At 37.6% G+C, this 26,368-nt stretch overlaps 1 protein-coding gene across 18 annotated transcripts in view; it reads left to right on the top strand.

Annotated features, from left to right (window-relative positions):
• The window catches only part of LOC108717051 (muscleblind-like protein 1), a 115,294-nt gene that overhangs the window by 72,968 nt on the left and 15,958 nt on the right, over positions 1-26,368 (top strand). For 10 of the 18 annotated variants that reach the window (XM_018263788.2, XM_018263787.2, XM_018263783.2 and 7 more), the window contains 3 exons: positions 15,180-15,350; positions 18,955-19,152; positions 21,198-21,482. In XM_018263788.2, the coding sequence (XP_018119277.1) occupies positions 15,282-15,350; positions 18,955-19,152; positions 21,198-21,482 (552 nt within the window). In that variant the 5' untranslated portion in view covers positions 15,180-15,281. The remainder of the gene's footprint in view (positions 1-15,179; positions 15,351-18,954; positions 19,153-21,197; positions 21,483-26,368) is intronic. The other 8 variants (XM_041563372.1, XM_018263790.2, XM_041563371.1 and 5 more) reach the window with 1 other exon arrangement.

Raw genomic sequence — 26,368 nt, 5'->3', positions numbered from 1 at the left:
AAATTCTATCTGCAACTTCTGTACTCATTCCCCCGTATTCTGCATATGAAGTGCTGCCTTGAGGCACATTTTGGCTAAACAGAAGCTATAATTTGGTACAGCCATTATTAAGATTTCTGGCAAATGTTAGGAAGCTTCAAGTGCTGACATAAATATTATCATATAGCTAATGCTAGCTGTGAAGTCCAAGTCACGCAGCTTCTTCATTCTGCAAATGCATTAATGCTTTAACCCAAATGCAAACTACAGATTTGATTTTAAGATGTCCATATTAAAGTTTGTTGCTAAGGCAACATCATATACCTGAGATGTAATACAAGCACTCAGTTTCCTTAGTTGTACATAAATGTCACTTGTCCGTGGAGAATCTACGATTTTTATTTTTCCTTTATTATGTTCATATAGAGATGCACACCAATCCTTAGATTGTATACTTCAGTGGAAACAGAATTATTAACCGTTGTATGTATGTAATCCATAGCAGGAGATTTCTTTCTTTCTTTCTTTCTTTCTTTCTTTCTTTCTTTCTTTCTTTCTTTCTTTCTTTCTTTCTTTCTTTCTTTCTTTCTTTCTTTCTTTCTTTCTTTCTTTCTTTCTTTCTTTCTTTCTTTCTTTCTTTCTTTCCTGCTCTCATTGTCAGACTAAACATTCAGCACATCTATGTGTCAGTTCATATAGCTAAATATTATTGTGGCAGACATATATTTAAATAGTCCAGGCAGCCTCAAGGAGCTTAAAATTAAAAGCTTCCCAGACCACATTCAGCTCTAAAAATAGATTTGAAAACTATTTTACTAAATAGAAATGATCTTAGTATTGTTAAATATATAAATGCTTTCAATAGTCCCAGACGACACTGGAATGGAGCCCGCTACATGGAAAAGTTGATCAGCACTGTTCTAGGGCATTGTTTATATTGAATTGCACATAGCCTTGGAATATAGAAAATAAATATATCTTCTTAACTAAACAGATTATTGCCATGGTCACAAAGAAATGACTCACACTATGAAGGTTTCATGGTAAAACTAAATGCTGTTATTTTTTGACAAATGTCCTTCTCTGCTGTATCGTATAATTCTGTGACGTACATTAATAAAACTTTTCTGTGGTTGCTTTTCGTTTTTTGAAAAGGAAGCTATATTGATTTTTCAGAATAATAATAAAACTTACTATTTCTAGGCTTCTATTTTCCCTTTTTAAATAATTAAAAAGTGCCTCGCCACCTCCTAGGTGAGTACCTACCATGCAGATTATTTTGTGACCTGGAGCCCCATGCAGAGAGCAACCACTGTGTGGTAGTAGCAAATGTGGATCACACATCTACACATGAACTGGTGCTATATTCTATATATTGCCACTGCATTATACTCTTCTAATTATAGACGGAATGTGCTCAAAAAGGCTGATTTATTGAATATTTCTGCAAGAACCTTACTAGTCTCACCCATTTGTTCCACTTCCTACTGCCTCCTTTCCCAGGCTTTGCAGAGGAGGCGGCAGGACTAAGCTCTCTGAACTGTAGAATAGGAACCAATCAGCAGCTAGGCTGACCTGATAGGGAACCGAAGCCTGTCTTGCTTGTACTACTGCAGGGTTGTGATTGGCTATCCCCATCTTACTGTGCTCAGGCCCAGATTGGTGGCAAGGCCACAAAGGCCCGGGCATAGGGCGGCAGAATTTGAGGGACGGCATGCCGCCCAGCCGCATAAGAATTAGAGATTAGCACTGGAGACGCACGCAGACGAAAGGGGACGTCACCTGACAGGTAGAAGGGGAGGGAGTGGGACGATGCCTTGCAGTGGGGAGTGGACAGCGCAGGCGAAGGGGACGTCGCCTGGCAGGTAGAAGGGGAGGGAATGGGATGGTGCCTTGTAGTGGGGAGGGGACAGCGCCTGGAAGGGGAGGGGACAGCGGAGGGGTGGGACGAAACCAGAAGGGGAGGAGGCGAAGAACAGCGCTACCTAGGGGCAGCCGGTTTGTAAGTCCAGGCCTGACTGTGCTTCTGACAGGGACTGTTACAATATACCCACTCCTCATTTGAAGCACGGACATGGGCTATAGCAGATCTTTAGGGAGCTCCAATAAAGGTGACATTTTTAAAGTTAACAATAAGTTGTAGCCCAAATTAAAACCAATACCATATATTGTTCATTATTGGAGGGTTTTGTGCTTTATGTCTTATTTCAATAGCACAGAATAAAGATGCCCAAACACATTCAGATATTTCACCTCACAGTCAGCAGAGCTTATTCTTAACTTACATAAGTCACTTCTTGATATTGCTCATGCATTATTGTGTCTGGATCCAGATAAAGATACATAGAGAAATCTATGGTGAACTTTTAAAGTGCAATGACTAAAAGTTATTTGTGCATTGCTGAAGATGTGTGTTCTTATAAACGTCATCCATTTATATCTACAAAATGGATGATGTTTAGAAGCTTAGAGTAGTACAGACAGGCACAAACAGTATAGATGTGTTTCTTGTTGTTACGGTACCATTAACATTGCCATAGTGGATCTACATATTATATAGATGCGCTTTCTTTGTGGCCTAGAATGTTGTGGTCCTTTTGCTATCACTTGGATCAAACAAATTGTTACTTTATTGCCTGCAATAAATCTGTTTCTGTGTCAGGCGTCATCACCACACCCTTAATGTATAATTAAATGAGGAGGTACTCTCACTATAAAGCTTACTTTTGAATGAATCTGAAAGCCCATAAGGCAATGTCATACAAGGTAGTTTTTTAAAACACATGGGGGTATATTTATCAAAGAGTGAAGTTAATAGTGAAGTTCCGCCACTAGAGTGAAATTCCACCACTTTCCATTCATTTCTATGGGATTTTTAAAGGCGTATTTATCAAAGGGTGAACTTTCACTTTCACCATTGATAAATATGCCTTTCAAAATCCCATAGAAATGAATTGTCAGCTGCGGAATTTCACTCTAGTGGCGGAACTTCACTCATTGATAAATTTACCCCATAGATGGGAAATTAAAATGTAAGTGATACTGGGGCAGATTATGATGCAGATAATTGTTTTCCTAGAGGAGAAGGTAGAGTGTTCATTTCAGTGAACCCCAGTGGAGCTTACAATCTACGGTCACATTCACTAGGGTCAGTTTTTACCTGTATGTTTTAGAGTGTGGGAAGGAAACCAGGGTGACATAAGTATAATATTTAAAACTTCTTGCAAGTAATGCACAGGTTGGAAATTAATTAAGGACACCAGCACTACAAGGCAGCTTGCATGCACTTTATAACCTTTACAGAACACATGCCTTCATCTGTCAATATACAATAGTATAAAGATTTTCAGGGGCCACACTGATCCACAAGCTTCTGTCAGACATTGTAAGGACTCCAATGGGCATTTACAGGTACTGCAAGGGAATATGGATCAGTTTACAAAGCACGTGCAACAATTATATGCTGTGAAGAGTTGTCTGTCTTCCATGTGTCTTTCTGGCAATGTTCTGCATGTTTTTTCAGTTGAAATGTATAATTCTTTTTAATTAATATGGAATGTCACAATTAATAACTTTACAAATTAATAACCAATTAATAACCTTACAGATGTGATTCTGTATAATTTGCATAACATAGTTATAATATGTAGTAAGGATGCACCAATTTCAATCAGCCAAATCTGACCCAAATTTGTTTGTGTGACAAAAGGCCAGATGATTTTAAGGATTCAAGTTCAGTTCAGCCAGGCACTTGGATTCTGCCAAATTCGAATCCTGCTGAAAAAGGCCAAATCCCGTACCAAATCCTGGATGTGATGCATCCATAACATGCAGGAAATTGTGCAGCCCCCCTATTGTAAACCGTAAGGATTTTAGAAGCTACTGAGGAGGTTGATGACCATATAAAGGCATTATTCTGCTTTTTACAAGTCGTAGATCTCCAGGGTGAGTTTTTATATCCTTAGTACATACATTCAGGGAGTTATGTGAGCACTGTTTATAAATAATGACATCACTGAGCACTGTTTATAAAGATATATTTTACAGGCTGTTGTATACAATAAACAAACATGGTATTTCCACATTTAAAATTATTTCAACTGGATGGAGGAATATTTAGGAGAGTAAAACTGGCTGTGAAGTGAGACAAAACATTTTAAATACATTTATCTTGATAGTTCCACAATTAAGAAATTAGCTGCACTTAAAAATGTACATAGTGTTTTTTTCTATATTGTATGGTCTATTTACTAAACTCAATTTTTTTTTCTGGTTGAGGTTTTTATGGGAAAAAACTAAAATTTTTAGAGGAAAAAAACTATTTTTTTTTTAAATTTATTATTCCCCTAAGCTGCAAAGAGTCAGAATCCGAAATCTGCCATTTTAAACCTGTAAAGGTCATGTATAAATCAATGGGAGATAACCCAAAAAAATTCAGGCATCAAATCTAAAAAAATTGTATGATTCTGGTTTTCAATCAATTTTATTGAGTTTTTTCCTGGCCCAACTTTTTTTCATAAATAAGATAAAAAGTTTGGTCAAGCTTGGTTTAATTAAAACATGAGATAAATTTGAGTTCTAATAAATCACCCTCTTTATGTACAGCCATACTGTAGCTTTACTAGCACATAATACATTGACTGCTTTAAAGAAAATAAAGATGTTTATCAATGGTGGAGGGCCAAGAGGTCTCAAAAATGTTTGTAATTTATTGTCTCTCTAAAGGGGCTAATGGACCTTTATTGATATTCTATCAAGCTTTGCTTCTGTCTTTTCAGTGAAATCATATGAAACAATGTCACCCAAGGTCTCTTGAGCATTACGTGCTCAGAATTCAATTATGTGTTGAAAGAACATGCCTTACATTCCTCTGCTTAGTTTCTAAATACCCCATCAGCCACTTACGTGTTTTAATCGTTGTATCTATTTTACAGAATTCAAAAGAAAAAGGTTTTAACAGTATATTCTATATATTATGTAAGACTTACATTTCATTTATTTTCTCTTTAAATGAGAATGAAATCCTAAAACCAGTTAGACACCTCTGGAGACTCAAATCACAATCTTTTTTTTTACCCTGGGCTGGCTTACCTCTTCTTTAATAAACACACATTAGCCACAGATTCATTCCTCCCCACTCCTATTATGCCTATCATTGCTGTTATGGGTTATCTCCCATTGATTTATACATGACCTTTACAGGTTTGAGATGGCAGATTTTCGGATTCTGACTTTTTGCAGCTTAGGGGAATAATACATTTAAAAAAAAATAGTTTTTTTCCTCTAAAAATTTTAGTTTTTGAGCTGGTGCATGTGCTGTACTGCAGATTTCTCAGATCTTGACCTTAAATCAGTGCAAGGGATACCTGGGGATAAAAAGGTGGCACTCTGTAAGAAAGTACCCCAAGCTGGCATGTTTATTGAAGAACATTCAAGCTAGTCTGGAGGTAAAAAGGTAATGATTTTAAGTACTGGGTAGTGGCTAACAAATTGGCACACCCAGTGTTTTATGCTTTTGTTCTCCTGTAATCAAAAGTGTATAGTTTGCATTTTCACAATGATGATAATGTTGCAGCTTGGTTATGACCACTAGGTGATGATGTTTTTCTTTGTCTATATAGAATGGTTGGCAAGTCATATAACAGAACCTCTACTATGTATATTAGGGCAGGTCTCTAGAGGATGAATGCTTTGTGCAAAACTTGATCGCAGAGATGCCAACCCGGATCTGAAGTGACCTGTACCCGTACCCTTGCCCACCCCTAATCCACCCCTTTCACTGTTCCCTACTCCACGGCTTTGGATGATATAAGAGGACTTTAGATGACAATTCTATGCATTTCAAGTTTGCAATTAGTCGTCATTTTATTAATTTGTAGCTCTCCAGTTTGGAATTTCAACAGTTATTTGATTTCTAAGGGCCAAGTCATGGCAGATGTTACATAAGTATTATTTCTATGTGGGTGACATGACAAAGTCATGGCAGGTGTTACATAAGTATTGTTTCTATGTAGGTGGCAGTGTACCCTCACAGATATACATTTCATATGATCATAGTGTGCCAGTATGATTTTATTGTGGCAGCTGGATACAGTTAATTGGTCAAGTTAATATTTAACATGACTATTATTTCTACTTCTAGTACAGCTCAGGTGTAGCATCTCAGCATTACTCCTAGCCATGTGTACAATCATATGGACATAGTACAAACAGACAGATTATTCAGATGTTTTTTTTTCCAGTCTTAGCAGCATAAACAGTCAGCCAAAAAAAAACTAGCTGATGTGTTTTCTGCTCTGCACAATGCATGGTTTGACCAAGAGAAAATGAAAAGCCATAAAGAAACTGTAGTACACACTGCAGTCACTTTTGCCATCTATTAAAATTTCAGAAAAATGTTCTTAATCGGAAAAACATGTCATTTGTATGCTAGAGAACAAGATCTGGCAAATCAGAAAAGGAGTGCCGTTAAAGGACCGGTAATGGCTTGTGTAATCAAAGCAAAAAAAAAAAAAGTGTAATGATGAAGTACAGTATATATATACAGTATACACATTTTAACCCAAAGTGTTCTGTTTTTTGTAAACAGAAGCCAGGCTCTGATTTAATGGGTACTATGAGATGCATGTGCTATAGAAGTTAGGAATAATTATGCTGCACTTAACACCGGAAACAAATGATAGAGACGGAATAGTGTGAGATGTAGGATTACAAACACTTACATGGTAACATTTAAAGGCCTGAAAAGCTCCTGCCCTATTATTAAGTCCCAACTGGATAAAATTTATTTACATAATGAGTTTCTATTCCTAGTAAATTAGTCATCCTGGACAATATTTGCCTTGAATATTTTAAATATGACAACTGTTTCCACTCTAGTTTGAAGAGTTAGATACAATTTGAAATCTCCCACATTTGTGTTATTTGCAGTAACCTGCCCATGTCTGTAATGTGGCTCAATCTGTGTATCTTCTTTCACTCACCTAGATGTCATGTCACTAGGGACTAAGTCAAAAGACAGTACAGGTATGGGACCTGTTATGTGGTTATTAAGGTACCACCTACCTTAGCAAATAAGCAATGGCAGCCTGAATGGTTAAAGGAAACCTATACCCCCAAAATGAATACAGTATTTAAGCAACATGTAGTTTATATCATATTAATTGACATATCACAGAATCTTACCAAACTGGTATATATATTTAAGTAAATATTGCCCTTTTATATTTCTTGCCTTGAACCACCATTTCGTGATGGTCCCTGTGCTGCCTCAGAGATCACCTGACCAGAAATATTACACAAGGAAGAAGTGTGGAAAAGAACTCTGTATTTTAATTGGCTCATGTGACCTAACATGTATGGTTTGTTTGTCTGCACCATGATTCCTACGATCCCAGGGGGGGGCCCTTATTTTTTAAAATGGCAATTTTTTATTTAGGATTACCCAATGGCACATACTACTAAAAAAGTATATTATTGTGAAAATGCTTTATTTAAATGAAGCAGGGTTTTACACATGAGCTGTTTTATGCAATATCTTTTTATAGAGACCTTCATTGTTCGTGAGGGTATAGTTTTCCTTTAAAAGAGAAACAAACCCCTTAATAAAAAAAACCCTACCCCACATAGACCCCCCCTCCTCTCCCCCCAGCCTAGCTGATACCCCAGACAAATGCCCCAGAATTTTTACTTAACCCTCGGTGCAGATTCATGGATCGGAGTTCACTGTAGCCATCTCTGGCGCTTTGTGTCTTCTTCTGGTGCTTTGGCAATTTCCGGCAATTTCGCCGCATGTGCAGTTCTCAGATTACCGAAGACCTGGAAGCTGGCTGCCGTGAACTCCGATCCCTGAATCTGCACCAAGAGGTAAGTAAAGAGTTAGGAGCAGTTGCCCAGAGTAGCAGCTCAGCTAGGCTGGGGGGGAGGGGAGTCTATGTGGGGTAGGGGGGTAGGGTTTTTTTTAATAAGGGGTTTGTTTCTCCTTTCAGGAGAGTCAGGGAGAGAATAAAAATGAAAGTCCTAAAAATATCTGTAACAATAAAAATGTAGCTTCAGGATTAATCTGCTTTCCAGTTTCAAGGATCAGTGACCATAGCAACCATTTTAAATGTCTGGCTAGAAAAAGCTACAATTGAATGGTAAATAGTTAAATAAACAGTAAAAATAAAAAAGATAAACAATTGCAGATGATTTAATCAAATCACCTTTACCTGTTACGGGTAAAATGCACTGCTATACGGAAGATGTTTATTGTTATGCATCCTCTTTGCCTTATCAAATTATTCATTTTGTGATGCCAGTAAATGCCTAAATAATAACGTAACACATCCTTTGAAAGTCCTGTGTTTAAAATCCAAACAGTCAGCATGTTTGGGACTGTATTTTATTGGTGTTTCTATGGTTACATCTAACACAAACAACACTGCAAGGACAACATATTTACAGCCTTATTTTATTAAATGCAATAAACAGGTATCACAAAAAATCACTGTTTGTGTTTTTATAGCAAAAGTTTATCCCATCACTGGTAAAAGCCCTTTTTGCATTGCCCTCATTCAGTTTCAAATTTCCCCATAGACTTCAGCTGATTTTTCACATCCTAAACCATGAGAAGAACTTGGTTGGTTATGGAAAGTCAATGGCAGTCTATGGGAAAATCTGGAATTGAATTAGGAGATACTTTTTTCTAATTAAATCTGGCCCTTTGTGTTTTGTAGTTGCCAATTATACTTAATTTATAGGGGCAGCCCCTGGTTTTGGCTCTGGACCACATTCAGTTTATTAAAAAAAATGTATCTCCTAATTCAGTTTCAAATTCCATTGACTTCAAATGAATTTTCATGAGATAAAACATGAGTTAAGTTTTTCTTATGGAACTAAATCTCACTCTCTGTCTTTCAAATCCTGAAAAAGTTCATGAAATCGGTCTTTCTCATTGCTTGAATCTATACCGGAGGCAAAACAACCTGATTGTGGTTATTTAATGTGTAAATTATTTTTAGCAGACTTAAGGTATGGAGATCCAAATTACAGGAAGATCTCATATCCAGAAAGCCCCAGGTCCTAAGCATTCTGAATAATGATGCTATACCTGCAGTGTAAAATATAAGAATACAGGTATCCAGAATGATCAGGACCTGGGGTTTTATGCATAAGGGATCTTTCCATAATTTCGGATCTTTATACCTTAAGTTTACTGTAAAATCATTGAATAATAGACTACCTTTGCCTCCTGTTAGGATTACTTATATCTTAGTTTGGATCAAATACAAAGTACTGTTTTATTAATACAGAGAAAAAGGAAATCATTTTTAAAAATTTGGATTATTTGGATAAAATGGAATCTATGGGAGATGGCCTTCCTATAATGCCAAACTCTCTGGATAATGGTTTCCAGATAACGGATCCCATACGTGTATTGGGAGTAACCTTGGCCCGTTTGCCCTTATATAACCATGGAATTCATTGGTAAATTATCATAGTGAAGGGATACAATGTTCTCTCTCTATATTTACATTTTATATTAGAACAAACATAGAAGTAAATATTAATGGTAATCATAAATACACAAATTTTTTTTACCATTTCCAGTTAGGAGCAGCATTACCAAGTTATTAGAAACAATAATAGAAATCCTAACTCTAAATAAAACAATAGGAGCAGATATTAATATTATGTATTAGCCCCAGTTATTTAATTAACCTTGCAGCAAAGGCTCGCTGAACGGCGGGCACAGAATAAGCACTGTTTAGACTACTACTGTGAGGGTGAACAAGGCCCAGCAGAGATGAAATTGGTCTTGTGAGAGTCAATGCAGCCTCCTTTGCTGTGGCCAAGAGCAGACTTTAAAACACTGCAGACATAATGCTGCTCTAATTTAATTACACACAGGCTGGTTGTTTAGCAGAGCTGGGCTTTCAGCCTAAATGTTGTTGATGTGATAGCTGAAGAAAAACATCATATGATAGCTGTCTGTGCCTCCCCTCTCACTTTCACATTCCTGCTGATTAAGATTCACAGCGTCCATAAGCTGGCATTATCCTGACCCATGCCATGGTCAGCATGTTCATCTTCACATCTTTATTTAATGGTACAATGAAGCCTTTTTTCCCATTTGAATCAGTTATTTGCATGTCAGATGTCAATTGCAGAGAAGCTTTTTGTTCTTTTCATAACCTCCTAGTATAGGAGAGTACAGGCAGACCTCATTTTATAACGCAGATTGCTATACTAAGGGTAGATACAGTATATTCTAAATATGATAGCCAGAGGTATCCCAAAATGATATCTCGGGTACATGCAAGTACCCCATTGGCAAATCTGCATTCAGAGGTATCATTAGAATAGATTAAGATGTATTTAGTGGCACAAATCTAAAGTAAGGAAAAAAGACATTACCATACCAATTTAAACTTAAAAAAATGGTACCTGCGGTTTTCCAGAATGGGATTTTTCCATCATTTGGATCTCCATAAGTTTGCTAAAAAATCACCATTAAATAAACCCATTAGGATTATTTTACCTCCAATAAGGATTCATTATATATTAGTTGGGATCAAGTCCAAGTTACTTGGAACCTTATTACAGAGAAAAAGAAAATCATTAAAAAAACATAATTATTTCATTAAAATGCAGTCTATAGGAGCTGGATAATGGGATTCTGGATAATGGATCCCATAAACTAATGTACAGTCCTATAGAGAGGAGAACGAGTTAGGACACTGACAGAAATGCTGTCACTGTATTTGTCGTCATATTGGTTTCTTTGGATACCTTCTGTTTGCTCATGGCAAATGAAAATGAAATGTTTGGACAGAAACCGACGCAAACACCAAGGAGTGTTTATCTCTTCAGCTGCCATCATGAGAACTGAAAAACTGATAAATGTTCCTGAGCAGCTGCCATTGGTCTGTGATCAAATGTTTTGTGGCCTTGCAGTCACTGTTACTCCTTTATTTAAGATGCTCGCCCAAATTTTGAATTAATGAACTGTTCATGCTACAAATTATCACTCATACAACTAAATTATGATCACCCAGAGGGTTAGAAAACTCAACTCAAAACTCCCCCTGCTGATCAGTTCCAAAACTGAATGACTTAAAGAGGTTGCTCAGTTTTAATTAAACGTTTAATATGATGTAGAGATTGATATTCTGAGACAATTTGCAAGTGGTTTTCATTTTTTATTATTTCGGGTTTTTGAGTTATTTAGCTTTTTATTCAGCAGCTCTCTAGTTTGTGATTTTACTAATATGGTTGCTAGGGTACAAATTACCCTAGAAACCATGCATTGATTTTAATAAGAGTCAGGAATATGAATAGGAGAGGACCTGAATAGAAAGATGAGTAATAAAAAGTAGCAATAACAATACATTTATAGCTTTACAGAGCATTTGTTTTTAGATGGGGTCAGCGACCCCCATTTGAAAGCTAGAAAGAATTGGAAGAAAAAGGCAAATAGTTTAAAAACTATAAAAAAAAATAATGAAGACCAATTGAAAAATTGCTTAGAATTGGCGATTCTATAACATACTAAAAATTAACTGAAAGGTGAACTACCCTTTTAAACCCTTTACAAAATATGGAGCTGTCATGGAAGTACCAGTATAGCAGTACTCACTTCTATGCAATATGCCTGGCAACCTACTTTGATGTCATCCTAGGAAAGCTTTTATAATAAGCAAAGAAAAGTATTTTTTTTATTTAAAAATAACAGAATTATGGAATTCTCTGCCCAACGTTATACTGATAAATAATCTGTAGTTGATGTTTTCAAGAGCATTTAATTTTTTTTCTTTTTGAATAGCTTCTGAGGGTCATCAGAATTCCTGTGCTTGTGAGTAGTATGTTGATGTAGGAAGAAATACAGTACTGCAGTTAAAGAGATGGTTCACCTTTATGTAAACTTTTAGTATAATACAGAATGACCAATTCTAAGCAACTTTTCAATTGGCTTTCATTGTTTTTTTGTAGTTTTTGAATTATTTGCCTTTTTCTTCTGACTCTTTCCAGCTTTCAAATGGGGGTCACTGACCCCATCTAAAAAAAACAATGCTCTGTAAGGCTACAAATGTATTGTTAATGCTACTATTTATTAGCCATATTGCTATTTAGACCCTCTCCTAATTATATTCCAGCCTCTTATTCAAAATAATGCATGGTTGCTAGGGTTGTTTGGACCATAGCAACCAGATTGCTGAATTTGCAAACTGGAGAGCTGCTGAAAAAAAACCTAAATAACGTAAAAACCACAAATAATAAAAAAAATTAAAACCAAATATACTGGGTTAAAAAGGTTGATGTTCTGTCAGCTAATGCAATAATGTAGCCCGTGGAAAGCTCTTCCTGGTTCGGTTGCCTGTAAAGATTTAAATTTCTCTTTTGAAGATGGTTTATGTTCAAATACAAATGTGCTTACTTTGTGCTCAGGTATTGACCCATTTGTTGCTTGTTATAATAGATTGATTACACTGCAGAATAAAACTGTCAGCTAATATCTGCACATGATCTGTGCTGCCCTGTGAAACCCTTTTTTGTATTGGAAAAGAATAATGAAATAGGGAAGATATAGATATAGATGTACATACACTACTCAGATCTAAAAGGTTTATCAGCAGAACATATAGAGAGAGAGAGAGAGAGAGAGAGAGAGAGAGAGAGAGAGAGAGAGAGAGAGAGAATATGTACAGTAATACTGAATGGGGAAAGATTTGCCTTTCCCTTGGTTTAATTTCATACACTTCTGCAAAAGAAGCCTTTATATCTATAATATAAATATATAATTGCAGGTCTTCTCAGGCTACATGCAGTAGCGTAATGTCCCCCCTGACTCCAGGATCTTCAAATACCTTTGGCATGCCTCCTAACATTTGAAAAATATAAAAAGGGGCAAAAAAATCTGCCGCTTGTAGTGTCCACACCCCCTAAATACCACGTCCATTACAAATAATTTGCTAGGATATGAAGTTTGAACACATTTCTGGGGGTTTTAGGTTTTATTTGTTGTAACAGTTCTGCTAATGATGGTGAAATTGTCCTTTAAACTGTCAACATTCCCACAAGAGACCTGCTTATTTTATTAGTTACGATTGTATCTAAGTGCAGGTGCTGAGTATATTGGGCTCTCTGCCAAAAGCCTCATATTTAATTAAGTTTCAGGAACTGTGTAGCTTTTTCTGTCGTCAGTGCAGGAGATCAAAGAGAAATAGGGATGCACCGAATCCAGGATTCGGTTCAAGATTCAGTCTTTTTCAGCAGGATTCGGCTGAACCGAATCCAAATCCTAATTTGCATATGCAAATTAGAGGCAGGGAGGGAAATCAAGTGACTTTTTGTCACAAAACAAGGAAGTAAAAAATGTTTCCCCCTTCCCACTCCTAATTTGCATATGCACATTAGGGTTCGGAATTCGTCCGAATCTTTCGTGAAGGATTCAGGGGTTCGGCCGAATCCAAAATAGTTGTTTTCGGTGCATCCCTAAAGAGAAATGAGGGGCATTTTGATAAAAATCCAGGACTGCAGGCTGAGCTGTCAAAATCAGGACAGTCCTGCTAAAAACGGTTAATAGGTATGCCTTTGGACTGCAGTCCCCCTGTCCTACTCCGTGCTTGGAGAGAGTCAAAGGGGGCCACAATGCTAGTACAGAGAGCATAATTGCACTCGCTGCACTAGCATAGCTGAATTTCTGTTTTAAAAAACTTAAATTTAGCTCTTTAATTTACTAGAGGCGTTTTTTTGCTGCCCCTGGAAACTGGCCGTTCAATGCCACCTGAGACAAGGAGCAGCCGCCTTATGGCAGGAGCAGCCTGGGGTATGAGACCTATTATCTGGAATGCTTGGATCTATGGGTTTTTAACTCCTTATAAGATCTTAAAGCTATTAAGAAATATCTAAACATTAAAAAAAAAAAACAATAAAATAGGTTTGTTTTATTAAGAGCGTGGATTTATGCCGGCACGGTACAAGGAGTAGCTCCATAATATAGAAAAAAAAAATAATTGCTTGTTTCAGTAGGACACTATAAGAAATTGCATTTTCTTATTTCTGAGTTTTTTGTATAATGGATTTCTGGCTAATAGATTGTGTACATGTATTATGTTTCCTTAAAATAGAAAATTCTTATAGTATTGTGATATAAGGGGCAGATTTATCATTGATCACATTGGGTAATCCAGAAGGATTTGCAGCAATTCATATTTTCCCTTCATTTATCAGCACTTTCCTGGCTGTCAATAAAGTGTTAACAAATCGATGCATTTATTAGAGCTGATGCATGTGTCAGTTTACCACTCACTGGTAAATTGAGCCCCAAGTCACCATAAAGGAGATGATTTCTTATTATTCGTGGAAAGGGATTTTTCCCTACAACTGTGGTTTTTCAAAAAGGAAACAGCTCAGAAACTTTTTACTTTTTTTAAAAAAAAAAACCTGATTGTTGAAAAAAATATCAATGTAATGCAATCGAGTTAAAAAATTCACAGTTTTTAAAACTGTATCAACCAAGCTTGACCTATGAATTATTATAAATCATCCCTAAAGTGTATTTGCATCTAGGGTATTTTTATATCCTGCCTATTAACAGCCAAAGTGGGGACAAAATTTCTTGTACAATATCCAAGATTTTCACGATATTGTGCACTGATATAATACACAGTAACCTGGCCACTTTGGTCACCATCAAGTTGGACACAGTTCGAGTAAGAAACATAACGAATTAGGCCTGGTATGCAGACTAACTAACTGCACCAAACAGTGGCGTAACTAGATATTACTGGGCCCTACAGCAAATTAATTTTCAGGCCCCCAAAATGTCATATTTAATATTTATTGAACTTGCTTATGAATTAGGGGCTAATTGGGCCCATATACCTCCTGGGCCCCCCTTCAGTCGCAGGGGCTGCTTCCTCTGTGATTATGCCCCTGGCACCAAATAAAAACGTATTTATAAATTGGGAATTGTAATCTAGCAATAGTCTCCATTGTTCAGCCTTTGCATAGCACTCATTGATCCATGTGTTGTACAGAGCATTGCTGCTACTGAAAGCATCAGATCCGTAAATGGTACAACGATAATGATACTCAGATGTAATTAGTCTTTTGCAGCAATATTTTATTTTAGGGGTATATTATATGCATGTTTTTTTGGGTTGGACCTGTTTGTATACGATTACGTATTCATTATCATTCTTCCTTTCTTATAGGGTCGTTGTTCAAGGGAGAACTGTAAATATCTCCATCCTCCTTCGCACTTAAAAACACAGTTAGAGATAAATGGAAGGAATAACCTAATTCAGCAAAAGAATATGGCCATGCTGGCCCAACAAATGCAACTTGCCAATGCTATGATCCCTGGCACTCAGATACAACATATGGTAAGTACAAATGACCATTCAACTCTGGAGTAAAATAGAAAGTGTAATAGTATTCTGTTTAATTAAGCTGTTAGACTTTGTGAATCATGTGGCAGCTGTTGTGAGGCTACTCCTTTGTCCGGTGTGTATTGAGTGATTAGTTGTGATTCACCCATTCCTTAAGCACATCTCATCACTCAGTGATCTTACAGAAACAAAGCCTAATTAAAGTTTTGAGTGAGGCTATCAACCTTCAATTACAGAAGCAATATATTTTCTAAACAGAACAAGCCTTTTCTGATTCCACAGTCAGCTCTTGAAGTACCAGAAACACATAGTAGACACCCTTGGGACAACAGATATAGCTGAACTTATACAAAACTGTAAGGTCAAAGAGTGTGCCTGGCAGTAATCCAAGAGCAATCTGAACATATATTGGGGCTGTTTTCTAAAATTGGTGCTACATTTTTCCACTGTACCAGCTGCATTTTAGTTTTTTAACTATATTTTATGTAATGAATAAAGTACCCCCTATTGTAAAATAAATAGTGAATAAAGTACCCCCTCTTGTAAATTATAAGGATATTATAAGTTACCGAGGAGTTTCATGACCATATAAAAATACGAGGCTAAAGGTCATGGAACTCAGAGTTAACTTATAATATCCTCGTATTTTGCAACTGGGGGTATTTTATTTTGTATAATACACAAATCTCAGTGAGTCATGTGACAGAAATGACATCAGAACTCACCGTATATAACTGATGACATCAGAACTCATCAGGATATACTTTACAAGATATTCATGGCTTTTGTGTATTATAAATTACCTTCAGCCTTATGTTATTATACAGGCCATGGAACTCTGAGGTGACTTCTAATATCCTTTTGCAACAGGGGTACTTTATTACAATACACAAGTTTTACTGAGCTATGTGACAGAAAGGATCTCACTAAGCTCCCTTTATAAGGATTTCATTTACAGGATATCCATGACTCTTGTGTATTATAATGTTATTACTATTATGTCATTATATTGTACATTTTATAATCTGTGGGTTCATCTTCATTTTGAAAAAAGAGCCTCAAATGCTTTGTACCCCACAAGGTTGTTCTAAAACTATCTTTGATGGTTCATTGGCCCCTAAAAGAAACTGTTTCAATAAAACTTTCTAAGCAACCTAGGCACCTCCAGCTTATAGTAATAACCATAACATTTTGCCTACCACAGCATTTCCAGGGTTAAAAAGGATTCGTTGTGCAGAATAGCACATGCCCAATCATTTTAATCATCGTTTATAGCAAAATACAAGAATAAAAACCTATTAAATACTGTAGTTACTATTGCCCTTTAAACAATTTTATAAAGTAAATAAATTCAAATTTGAACTGTGCATTTCTGAATTTTGAATTTTCACAACATCAACACTTTACTTTGCCTTTCACTTGGGACCGTCAAGAAATTGGCACATTTATCAAAGCAATTCCTGATTTGACCAATATGGTAGAATTGAATCGGCTGCATTAATTAACTTAAGTCTTGCATGAAGCAGAAGTCAATTCTTTTCCAGGTCTGTTAATCTGGTTTATTTTATATTTTTTCAGGAGTCAGGACAAGTAGTGCACAGAATATAAACAGCCAGGCAGAAACAGCTTCAGATAGCAATTACCTAAACCAGTGCCGACTTAGAACTTAAAGTGATTATACTAACACTTTATAAAAGGTTTAAGCAGATGCATCATGAATGCTGTTAACATCATGAAAAAGCGTGCAGTTATTATAGTGCTCAAAGGCGGTGTTTAGAAAGAGAAATGCAACCCCCTGTTATACAGGAAGAGAATTTGAAGGAGAATGCTGATAGTAGTATGGGAAGCCGTACATCCAGAATTTCATTGTGTTCATGAGATAAGGGTCTGTAAAATTTAAGCAGTGTTTGGTTTGGTACAAAGATCTTACTTTCAGAATTGTAAATGCTTATATCCATATATTTATATATTATATTTGGCAGCATTAAAACTATAAAGCCTTTTGTTTGGGTTAAATTAATACTGGTAAATCATTATCAGCTGCCCTAAATATTATTGGGGGTTATTTACTAAAAGCCAAATTTATCTCATAATTAAAATTAAAAAAAAAGTTTGGCCAAACACCTAATGCCGATTTTTATTAAAGTGATACTGACACATTCCTATAAAAATAGGAACATGTGGGTATCAGTAAAAAAAGAAGCTGCCCCCAAAATATAAGCAGCTAAAAGCTCCTCAAAACCGCCCCCAGCCCAGCCAACCTTAGTAAGGGACTTCCTCCGACACCATTAAATCATTTTCCTGAGTTTTAGTCACGCTGGGCTTGGGTCGGTGGCGATCCCTCCATAGTCTGGAGTCCTGTTTTATTTATTTGTAATTAGCCTATGGAGGGATTTAGCCCCCCAGCCTGGCTTGACTGAAAAACTCAGGAAGATGATTTAATGCTGTCGGAGGGTCACCGTTACTAAGGTTCGCCAAACTGGGGGTGGCTTTGGGGAGCTTTTTGTTGGAAAACAACAGCCAGAGATTGTTCCAGTGCATGTTACTGCAGGGAGGGTCTATTGTTGCTTAGCAATCTGATGTCATGTTTGACCTGTAACCTTGTGTGTTTTACTTCTTCCTCTTCCTGTGTATGAAAAGTTCCTGTTGCAGACATGTTATGCTGAAAGTCTTTATGCTGAGTTCTATAAAGCAACCAAGTTACTGTTCACTCAGAAGTTGGTGTGTGTCCTCATTTACAGACAAGCTGCATATGCAGTTCAGATCAGCTCTCTGCTAACACTTTTAGCTGCTTATATTTCGTGTGCAGCTTCTTTTCACTGATACCCACACGTCACGTTCCTATTTTTATAGGAACATGTCAGTATCACTTTAATAAAAATTCTGAAAGTAAGCTCTTTGTTCCTATTTTTATAGGAATGTGTCAGTATCACTTTAATAAAATAACTCAAATAAATTAGATCGTACACAAACCATGGCAACTTCCATTGACTTATACATGGCCTCGACAGGTCTCAGATTTGGCCTTTTTGCAGCATCAGGGTATAATAAATCTCGAGTTTTTTCCATGAAAAATTCAAGTTTTTGCCCCAAAAAGTCTGACCAGATAAATTGAGTTTAATAAATAACCCCCTAAATGTCTGCATATGATAACAGATATTATTAACTCCATGGCATGTATCATAAGAAAGAAGTGCTTTATGTGGGTTACAGTATGGCACTGATGGTTGAAGGTGATAAGTACTTCTGGAATGTGTTCAGTGTTCCTTTAATACATGCAAAACATATTCCCATTGTTAATGATAACCACTGGTTATCATTAGGATCAGTTTAGCTAAAGTCTGTGGACAGTTAATTCCTTGTATTTATGCGCTGTAATTATACTGAGCAGCTATATAGTCTTTACCTTGCCATTTATATTAGCTACTCATCTGGGTGTGCTGTTCATTCTCATGAAAAGAATTTGGGGACAGCATTCTTGTGACCATAAGAAATACTAAATGAAATGCAAACATAACAATACAATGCTGTTAACAAACTCTTATTCTGGCTTTTATTGGACATCTACGTGACTTATTCTGATATCTTTTTTTTTCAGCCAATGTTTTCAGTCGCACCAAGCCTAGCCACCAATGCAACAGCCTTTAACCCATACCTGGGGCCAGTTTCTCCAGGTCTCATGCCAGGTGAAATTCTGCCTACTACGCAAATGCTTGTCACAGGAAATCCCGGAGTGGGAGTGCCATCAGCTGCGGCAGCCGCTGCACAGAAACTGATGAGAACAGACAGACTAGAGGTAAGGAGAGAACTCAGTAATATTGGCACACTTGTATTCTACAAGCAGTTATAAGAGAAGGCCAATGGGAATGGTATACATACTGTATATACTGTAAGTAGTCACTAAATGTTCTGCAAATTATCTGGACTCAATATAACATAACTTGCCTTTACTTTCTTAAAATGATGCTTTAATGATCTACTGTAATTATCATCTGCTGTCCTCAGAGGTGATTTTAGCACCATTATAATTGTGTTTGACTTACAGCCTTACTTTTTATATTGTACTGAGCGAGTCAAGGAGTTATCAACTCAAACCACTTCAACGAGTTATCTGGAAGATGGAGATATGGCAGCTGTAATGCATTTTAAGTAGATGAATAAAGGATCAATTGAAATCACCAAAATTAATGATTTTAAAGTGTCCCTGCCAAACCTCTGGGTACTACCATTCTTTAAAGTGCATACCAATCTAAAACCTCAGCCTGTAGAAAGACCAAGAGACATCATGACTTGAGACTGGTTTCATATTAGTGAATTAGCCACTGTCATTGCAGTAATGCAGCCTTTTTCTTTTATCGCCCGGGGATCCTATTTTTTACCTTGCATAAATAGTTTCAATATTCTGAACTGCAATCATAAACCTAGATCACAATAGTATGTAATTATATATACAGTACATTTGTGAAACAGAAAACAGAATACAGAAAATGTATAGAAAAAAATATCTCTAGAACAAGAGTGGGATATGGTGTTATTAGTGGTACACACCAAGCTCACCTTTCATTGATAATTGTCATACTGCCTGCTTGTGTCTATCCACTAATGTCAATAATTGCAAGCTCTGAGGAATCCCATACTTAGTAAAAGGTAAACATTTATACAGCCCTGTATTTTTTATTACTTTATTATTCAGTTATTGTTTTCACTTCCAACTTTGGTTACATAAGAGTTCAGTAAATACAGCATTTATCATTAGGAATTACAGTGGAATTTTCTAGACAGTTTTTCCAGACTTCACATTGACCCAACAGAGCAGATTCACATTCCTTCTAAAAGCTGGCAGCAATGATCAGTGTTCTTTATCTTTGTTCATTTTTCACAAAGATATGTGCATATGTAATGCAACATATCATCTACGGCCTCTTCATTGCTGTCCTCTAAATCCCAGCTTTTATTTTGTCCAAGTTTGTGGGAGTCTTTCCTATATAAAGATTGATTGATATGGCTACAGTTTTGTTACTTTACATAGTGGAACTTAACAACCAAAATAATTTTTATTACTCAATTTTGTTTTACCTTGATTCTAAACAATCAATCCATACATCAATGCTTTAGTACAGTTGTTGCTGATATACTTACTGCTTCAAATTCATATTAACGTTTGCTTATATACTGTTGTGTACTTACCTGAATATACTTTCCTTTCTTCAAAGCCTATATGAAAACAATTTGGAGTCGGAACAGACTGATCAGAAAAAAGCAATACAGATTATATAAATATATATTCAGTATATTTACATGTTTATGCACTTTTCTTACAATATAAGAATAGTACTGGCAGGACAAACTATTACTATACATCTTAAATATATTGCCAAGCATTCACAGACACAGATAGGAAAAATGAATGGCTCTTACGTGGTTACATGAAGAAAACTAATATCATTGAGCCATCAAAACAAAACAAAGGTAGATAATATTGGCACGTATAAAATAGAAACAAAGGAAGATAGATGGACATTCTCGTTATGTTTATGTAGAAAAACAGTTGCTTAAACCTTCTCACAGACAAGTCCATATTGTTTTTTTATTTAAATATCTGAATTGCATTTGGAAGATGCGGGTTCTCAGATAAATCTCCTTCTGTCTAATGGCATTGTGCTAATATTTTGCTTTTATTTGATTTGCACCACTGTTCTATTTGTTTTGTCTGTTTGGGTCATCCTTGTATCTCAGAGAACAGAATTGCTGAACGCAGGACAGGTATTGAGCACAGAATTATTTTGTTGATGGTTAAGGGACTGGCTGGAATGGAAACTGAAGTCCTCTTTTTATTCACAGGCCAGCTACAATCAGGCAGCTGCACTGCGAGCTTCCCCACGTTGCCCAACCAATGACCTCAGCCCCGATGTGGAGGGAGCACCCTCTTTATGGGTGAGAGGTAGTTCAGTCTCCATGCCAGCTCAGTCCTGGGCCTCTCCTGAGCAGAGACTGCCAATTGTTCCAAATTATGTGTGGTGGTTTTATGATGTGGACTCCTGCCCTCTGGGAACCGAACTGAGACCAGCAAACTCATTTCACTTAGGACATCAGGCTGGACTTGACCCCCGGTCCCAGAAGAGAAAGGCGAGTGTTTTCCACCTTGGCAAGTAGGCCATAATATTTCTATCCTCTACAAAGAAGAGGCTTACAATGAATTGCAATCACGGTGTGCTGGCTCCTCTTACTTTATTCTGATGATAACCTTTCTTGTTATATCACTAATCGTTTTATCCTACTCTTTCTTTCCATCTGGAGTCCATAAAGCAACTGCATATGCAGGAACTTTTATCTTTTCAGATGACTTACTTTATAAGCCCCCTTTTCTCCTTTTTCATTTTTCTTTTCTTCATCTGCCCATGTTCTGCATCTCATCTTTGCTGTGTACCACTATGGTAAGATTTTTACAGATGCTTTTTATGGCTTTATTGTTATATATTTATTATTGGTATTTGAAATGATAAGCAGATACAGAGTTATTGTCATGCTATCTACATGAACATAAAATATTTTTGTCTACTGCAAAGTCCCCCAGTCCCATCCTGGGCAGAATTAACTCTGTCCCTGTCAGGGCAGCCATCAGGGGGGGACAGGGGGGAGAGTTGTAGGGGGCGCCGAGGGTAAGGGGCGCCCGGCCACGCCACACTTGAATAGCCGGGCCCCCCATCTTTCTGAGAGGTGCTGACTTCAGGAAGGCATGGACGTTTAAGGGGCCCTGGCCACCAATTTTCTCATAATGTGGGGGGGGGCCCTGGCAACCAATTTTTCTTTTCTCATGTGGGGTCCTAGCCACCAATATCTTTTAATGGGGGGGCCCTGGCCACAAAGGTTTTTTTATGGGGGTCCCTGACCACCAATATCTTTTTATTTTTTATTAACATGTGGGAACCTTAGCCACCAATATTTTTTTGTTTTTTTTACTGTGTGGTGGGGGGTGGACCTGTGGGGGTGGGGAGGGCAGACCTGTAGGTGGGGCTTGCGGTGGCTTGCGGTCGTATGGGGCCCTGTGATTTCTGATGGCGGTCCTGGTCCCTGTATCCGAGGTAGGAATTGCAGAGATCTGGAGCCCTTTTCATGGCCACCATTTTTACTAGCCTACTGTATGTCATTTTTGATCCAAACTGGTGAAGAAAGCACCATGCTGGCTCAGTAGATAACATTGTTGCATTGTCTTAGGTCTAGTTCCACCCAAGACAGGGATTTCTATGTACTCCCCATGTTTGGGTTTGCTTTGGGTACTCAAGTTTCTTACCTCAGTCCCATTAGCTCTTGATAGATATGACAGTAGTGTTTTTGTGAATGTGATAGAGAAATTAGAATTTAAGCTCCACTGGGAAAGGATGGAACTGCTGTGAATAATTTATAATCTCTGTAATGAGTTTCAGTATATGTTGGCTCTGTATAAATAAAGAATAATAATAATGGCCCTTCACTCTGAATGCTATTGACATATAAGTTACATTGGTCCATTAACAAGGCAATGCCCATTTTCTGATAAAATTCAGTAGTTTTTCCTAGGAATGGCTAGAGAATATGTGAAGTAAAAAAACTTCAGGAGAGTGGCCAACTATGTGGTTAAATGTACACAGTTTATGTTTGTTTTAATCTCTGTTAAAGGACCATTTTTGCTCCATGTGCTTGTTCATCTGATATACAGGTAACCATAGCAAGAGAAATGTCAGAAGACAGTGTAAGCATAGAAACCAAATGACAAAGTTAATAGGTTTCCATCTGAGGCTGATTATTGTCACATTCATTTGAATAACATATTTTCTGAAATACAGTTTTGTAGCTAATGAAACTAAAGCTAGGTAACCATGTCTTTGTTTCCAAAGATCAGGCCGGGTGGAGGCAGGCAGAGAATAAGCGTAATCAGGCAGGCAAAGGTCAAACCAGGAAGTCAATCAGAGGGTTAAGCAGAATCGGAGTCGGTAATCAGGCAGGGGTCAGGATACAGAGAGTAGAGTCGTCAAAAGCCAGGCAGGGGTCACACCAGGAATCAAACAGAATCAGGAACAGGATCAAACAGATAGCACTAGGCTCAAAAGCACCACAGGATAAACCTATAATGGGCAAGGTACTGAAGCCAGAATGAGCCTTATATAGGGGTTTGAAATTTCGCGCCAAAACGTGCCTTTGTGCATCTGCGTCATAATGCCTGCTCGTCTGCGTCCATAAATAGAACGAGACGCGGGCGCGCGCCCTAATTACCCAAAATGGAGGAGGAAGAAGAACGGTGTGACGGGCGTCCCTGCCGCACCACTGGATCACCAGGGCAAGTAGTTTTTATTACAAATATTTAGAAACATTTATCAGGGGTAACTATCCATGATATGGCAGGGGCACTGGCACCAGACATTTTCAGGGAAAAACCTGGAGTGCTAAAGGTGAAGATGATATTTAGCCATTAAATAGGGCAAGCACATGTAGCCTGCACACCCCCACCCCTCCAGCTTTAGGGTGGGATATTGGTGATTTAATGCATTGCACTTTATTGTTTTTTCTTGTTTTTGTTGAAATATGCATGACTTTGTTTAAGGGTTCAAGCACACGGGCAGATTCGGGGAGATTTATTTGCCTGGCCTCTTCTGTTCGGCGACAATCTCCCCAAACTGCCTTCCCACTGCCTGCCGCCTGCTATAATGACAAAACGCCAGCGCCAATGCACTTGCGGCGATTCGATTTCCGAAGTCGCCCGAAGTTTCCTCGTGAGGCATGTGCTTCAACCCTTAGACCCTTTTATGGTCAATGATTTGGTTTATTGGCATTAGAGCAGTTTAGTGACTCCAGCAATTGTTTATCAGTCGGTTCCTGCTGTTTCTATCCAGAGATCAGTCAAAGAATAAAAAACAAAAACTTTATTTTTCTTGTGACTCCTACTGATCAGTCAGTGTGAGCTACTGACCTAGCCTTCTGACTGCTCTGTCATAAATTTGTTATACTATTTCTGAACAGTGTCTGATTGAGATTCAGTCTATGTGTGCATGTGCATATGTTCCAAGTCTAAAAGAAACAAATGACAGCCTTGTTTATGCCACATGATCATTTGGAGTTAGAACATTGACCACTCTTGTCCGATGCTGCTCCCTGCCGGATAAATAATGCATTGTCCAACCCTACTTAGTCTGTAGAAAGAAATACCACAAAACTCTCATTATGCCAGAGTTTTCTCCATGTAGTGGGCTTATATTAATATACTACCAATGATCACTAAATTATACCAAGCAATATTGAGGCTTTAACAGGTTTTTTTCCTGTACTGAGAGATTCATTCCAGCAAGGGAAATAATTGTATGAATCTTTAATCTCTGAATTTAATTTGCATAAGGGATTGATAATTTGGATGGGTGTTAGGGTTGCTACCTGTCCAGTTTTGAGCTGGATAGCTGGTTTTCAGAGGGGCTGCCCGGGTCAAAAATGCCTGCCCAGTTTTCCAAATTTGGAAAACCAGACAGGACTCCCCTAGATTGATGTGACAATCAACCTATTACCCCTTGAAGCCATCACCCTTCTCCATGATGTCACAGCCATGCCTCCATGATGTCATCTGCCACCCTAGTCCATCTTGGGAAAGGTGGCAGCACCAGTGTTAGTGCTCAGCGCTACTGCTGAGCCAGGCTGAGCACTAAATTCAGAAGAATGAACACATTAAATCAGCTCCTCAAAAACTGACCTGTTTTATACAAATGGTCTTGTTTAGCATGGCTTTTAAGGGCCGAACGTGTGAGCATTTAGTATGTGGCATTTCTGGCTGTCACCTGGCTGGTAAATGCAGTGATGCATCATGCTGTTATAGAGGTGAAGGTTAAAAAAGTTTGGAAGGCCAGTATTGTTTTTCAAGATGAGGTTTAAGGTTTAATGGCAGTGAGTGAAGTGGTTACAGATACACAGTGTTTTTGTATTAATTCATTTCTAAATGAATTGGAAATGCAGCCAACTACTACTACTGGAGGAATGCACATTGATCAAACCCATCTGTTATGTAGGTTATTGGGAGTCCTAGAACAGGTATTTTCAGCAGGTTCAACCCTTTATTTATTTATAATTCAGAGCATCTGCCTGTGTATAAAGCCTTTTAAACATCTGGGGAAAAGCATCAGCCAAAGCCAATGTCTTATTATTATAATGTATTACAAATCTGCAGATGTTTAAATATGCACTGTTAATTGGATCTGAGGGCAGCTTTAAGAATCCTTTTTCTACATTATGGGGCAGATGTAAGAAGGGTCGAATATCGAGGGTTAATTAACCCTCGATATTCGACCAGGAACTAAAATCGTTCGACTTCGAATATCGAAGTCGAACGATTTAGCGCAAATCCTGCGATCGAACAATCGAAGGATTATTAATACAATTAAAATTGTATTAATACAATACAACGATCGAAGGAATATCCTTCGATCAAAAAATCACAGGCAAGCCTATGGGGACCTTCCCCATAGGCTAACATTGACTTCGGTAGCTTTTAGCTGCCGAAGTAGGGGGTCGAAGTTTTTCTTAAAGAGACAGTACTTCGACTATCGAATGGTTGAATAGTCGAACGATTTTTAGTTCGAATCGTTCGATTCGAAGTCGAAGTAGTAGTCGAAGGTCGAAGTAGCCCATTCGATGGTCGAAGTAGCCCAAAAAACACTTCGAAATTCGAAGTTTTTTTAATTCAAATCCTTCACTCGAGCTTTGTAAATCTGCCCCTAAGAGTTTATAGAGATATATTACTGCACACATACCTGGTAAGCAACCCAGCATTTTTTGTTTTTGCTGTTGGTTTGCTGCTTGTGGACCAGCTTGCTCTGTCCCTAGGACTATTCACTGGATGGGTTTTCTCTTTTTATCTCATACATTCCTCTCTCCAACTTTTGCTTTGATGTGATTTCTACCTATAAATGGTAGATGCAGATCTTACTTGCATTGGCTAACATGTTGTCCAAAAGTGCCATGCACTAGTTATAATGACAAATAATTTCCATGAATAC

Source organism: Xenopus laevis, chromosome 5L, assembly GCF_017654675.1.
Source record: "Xenopus laevis strain J_2021 chromosome 5L, Xenopus_laevis_v10.1, whole genome shotgun sequence".
Classification (NCBI taxonomy): domain Eukaryota; kingdom Metazoa; phylum Chordata; class Amphibia; order Anura; family Pipidae; genus Xenopus; species Xenopus laevis.
Note: the sequence above shows the minus strand (reverse complement) of the source record. Positions and strands in the feature narration are given on the sequence as shown.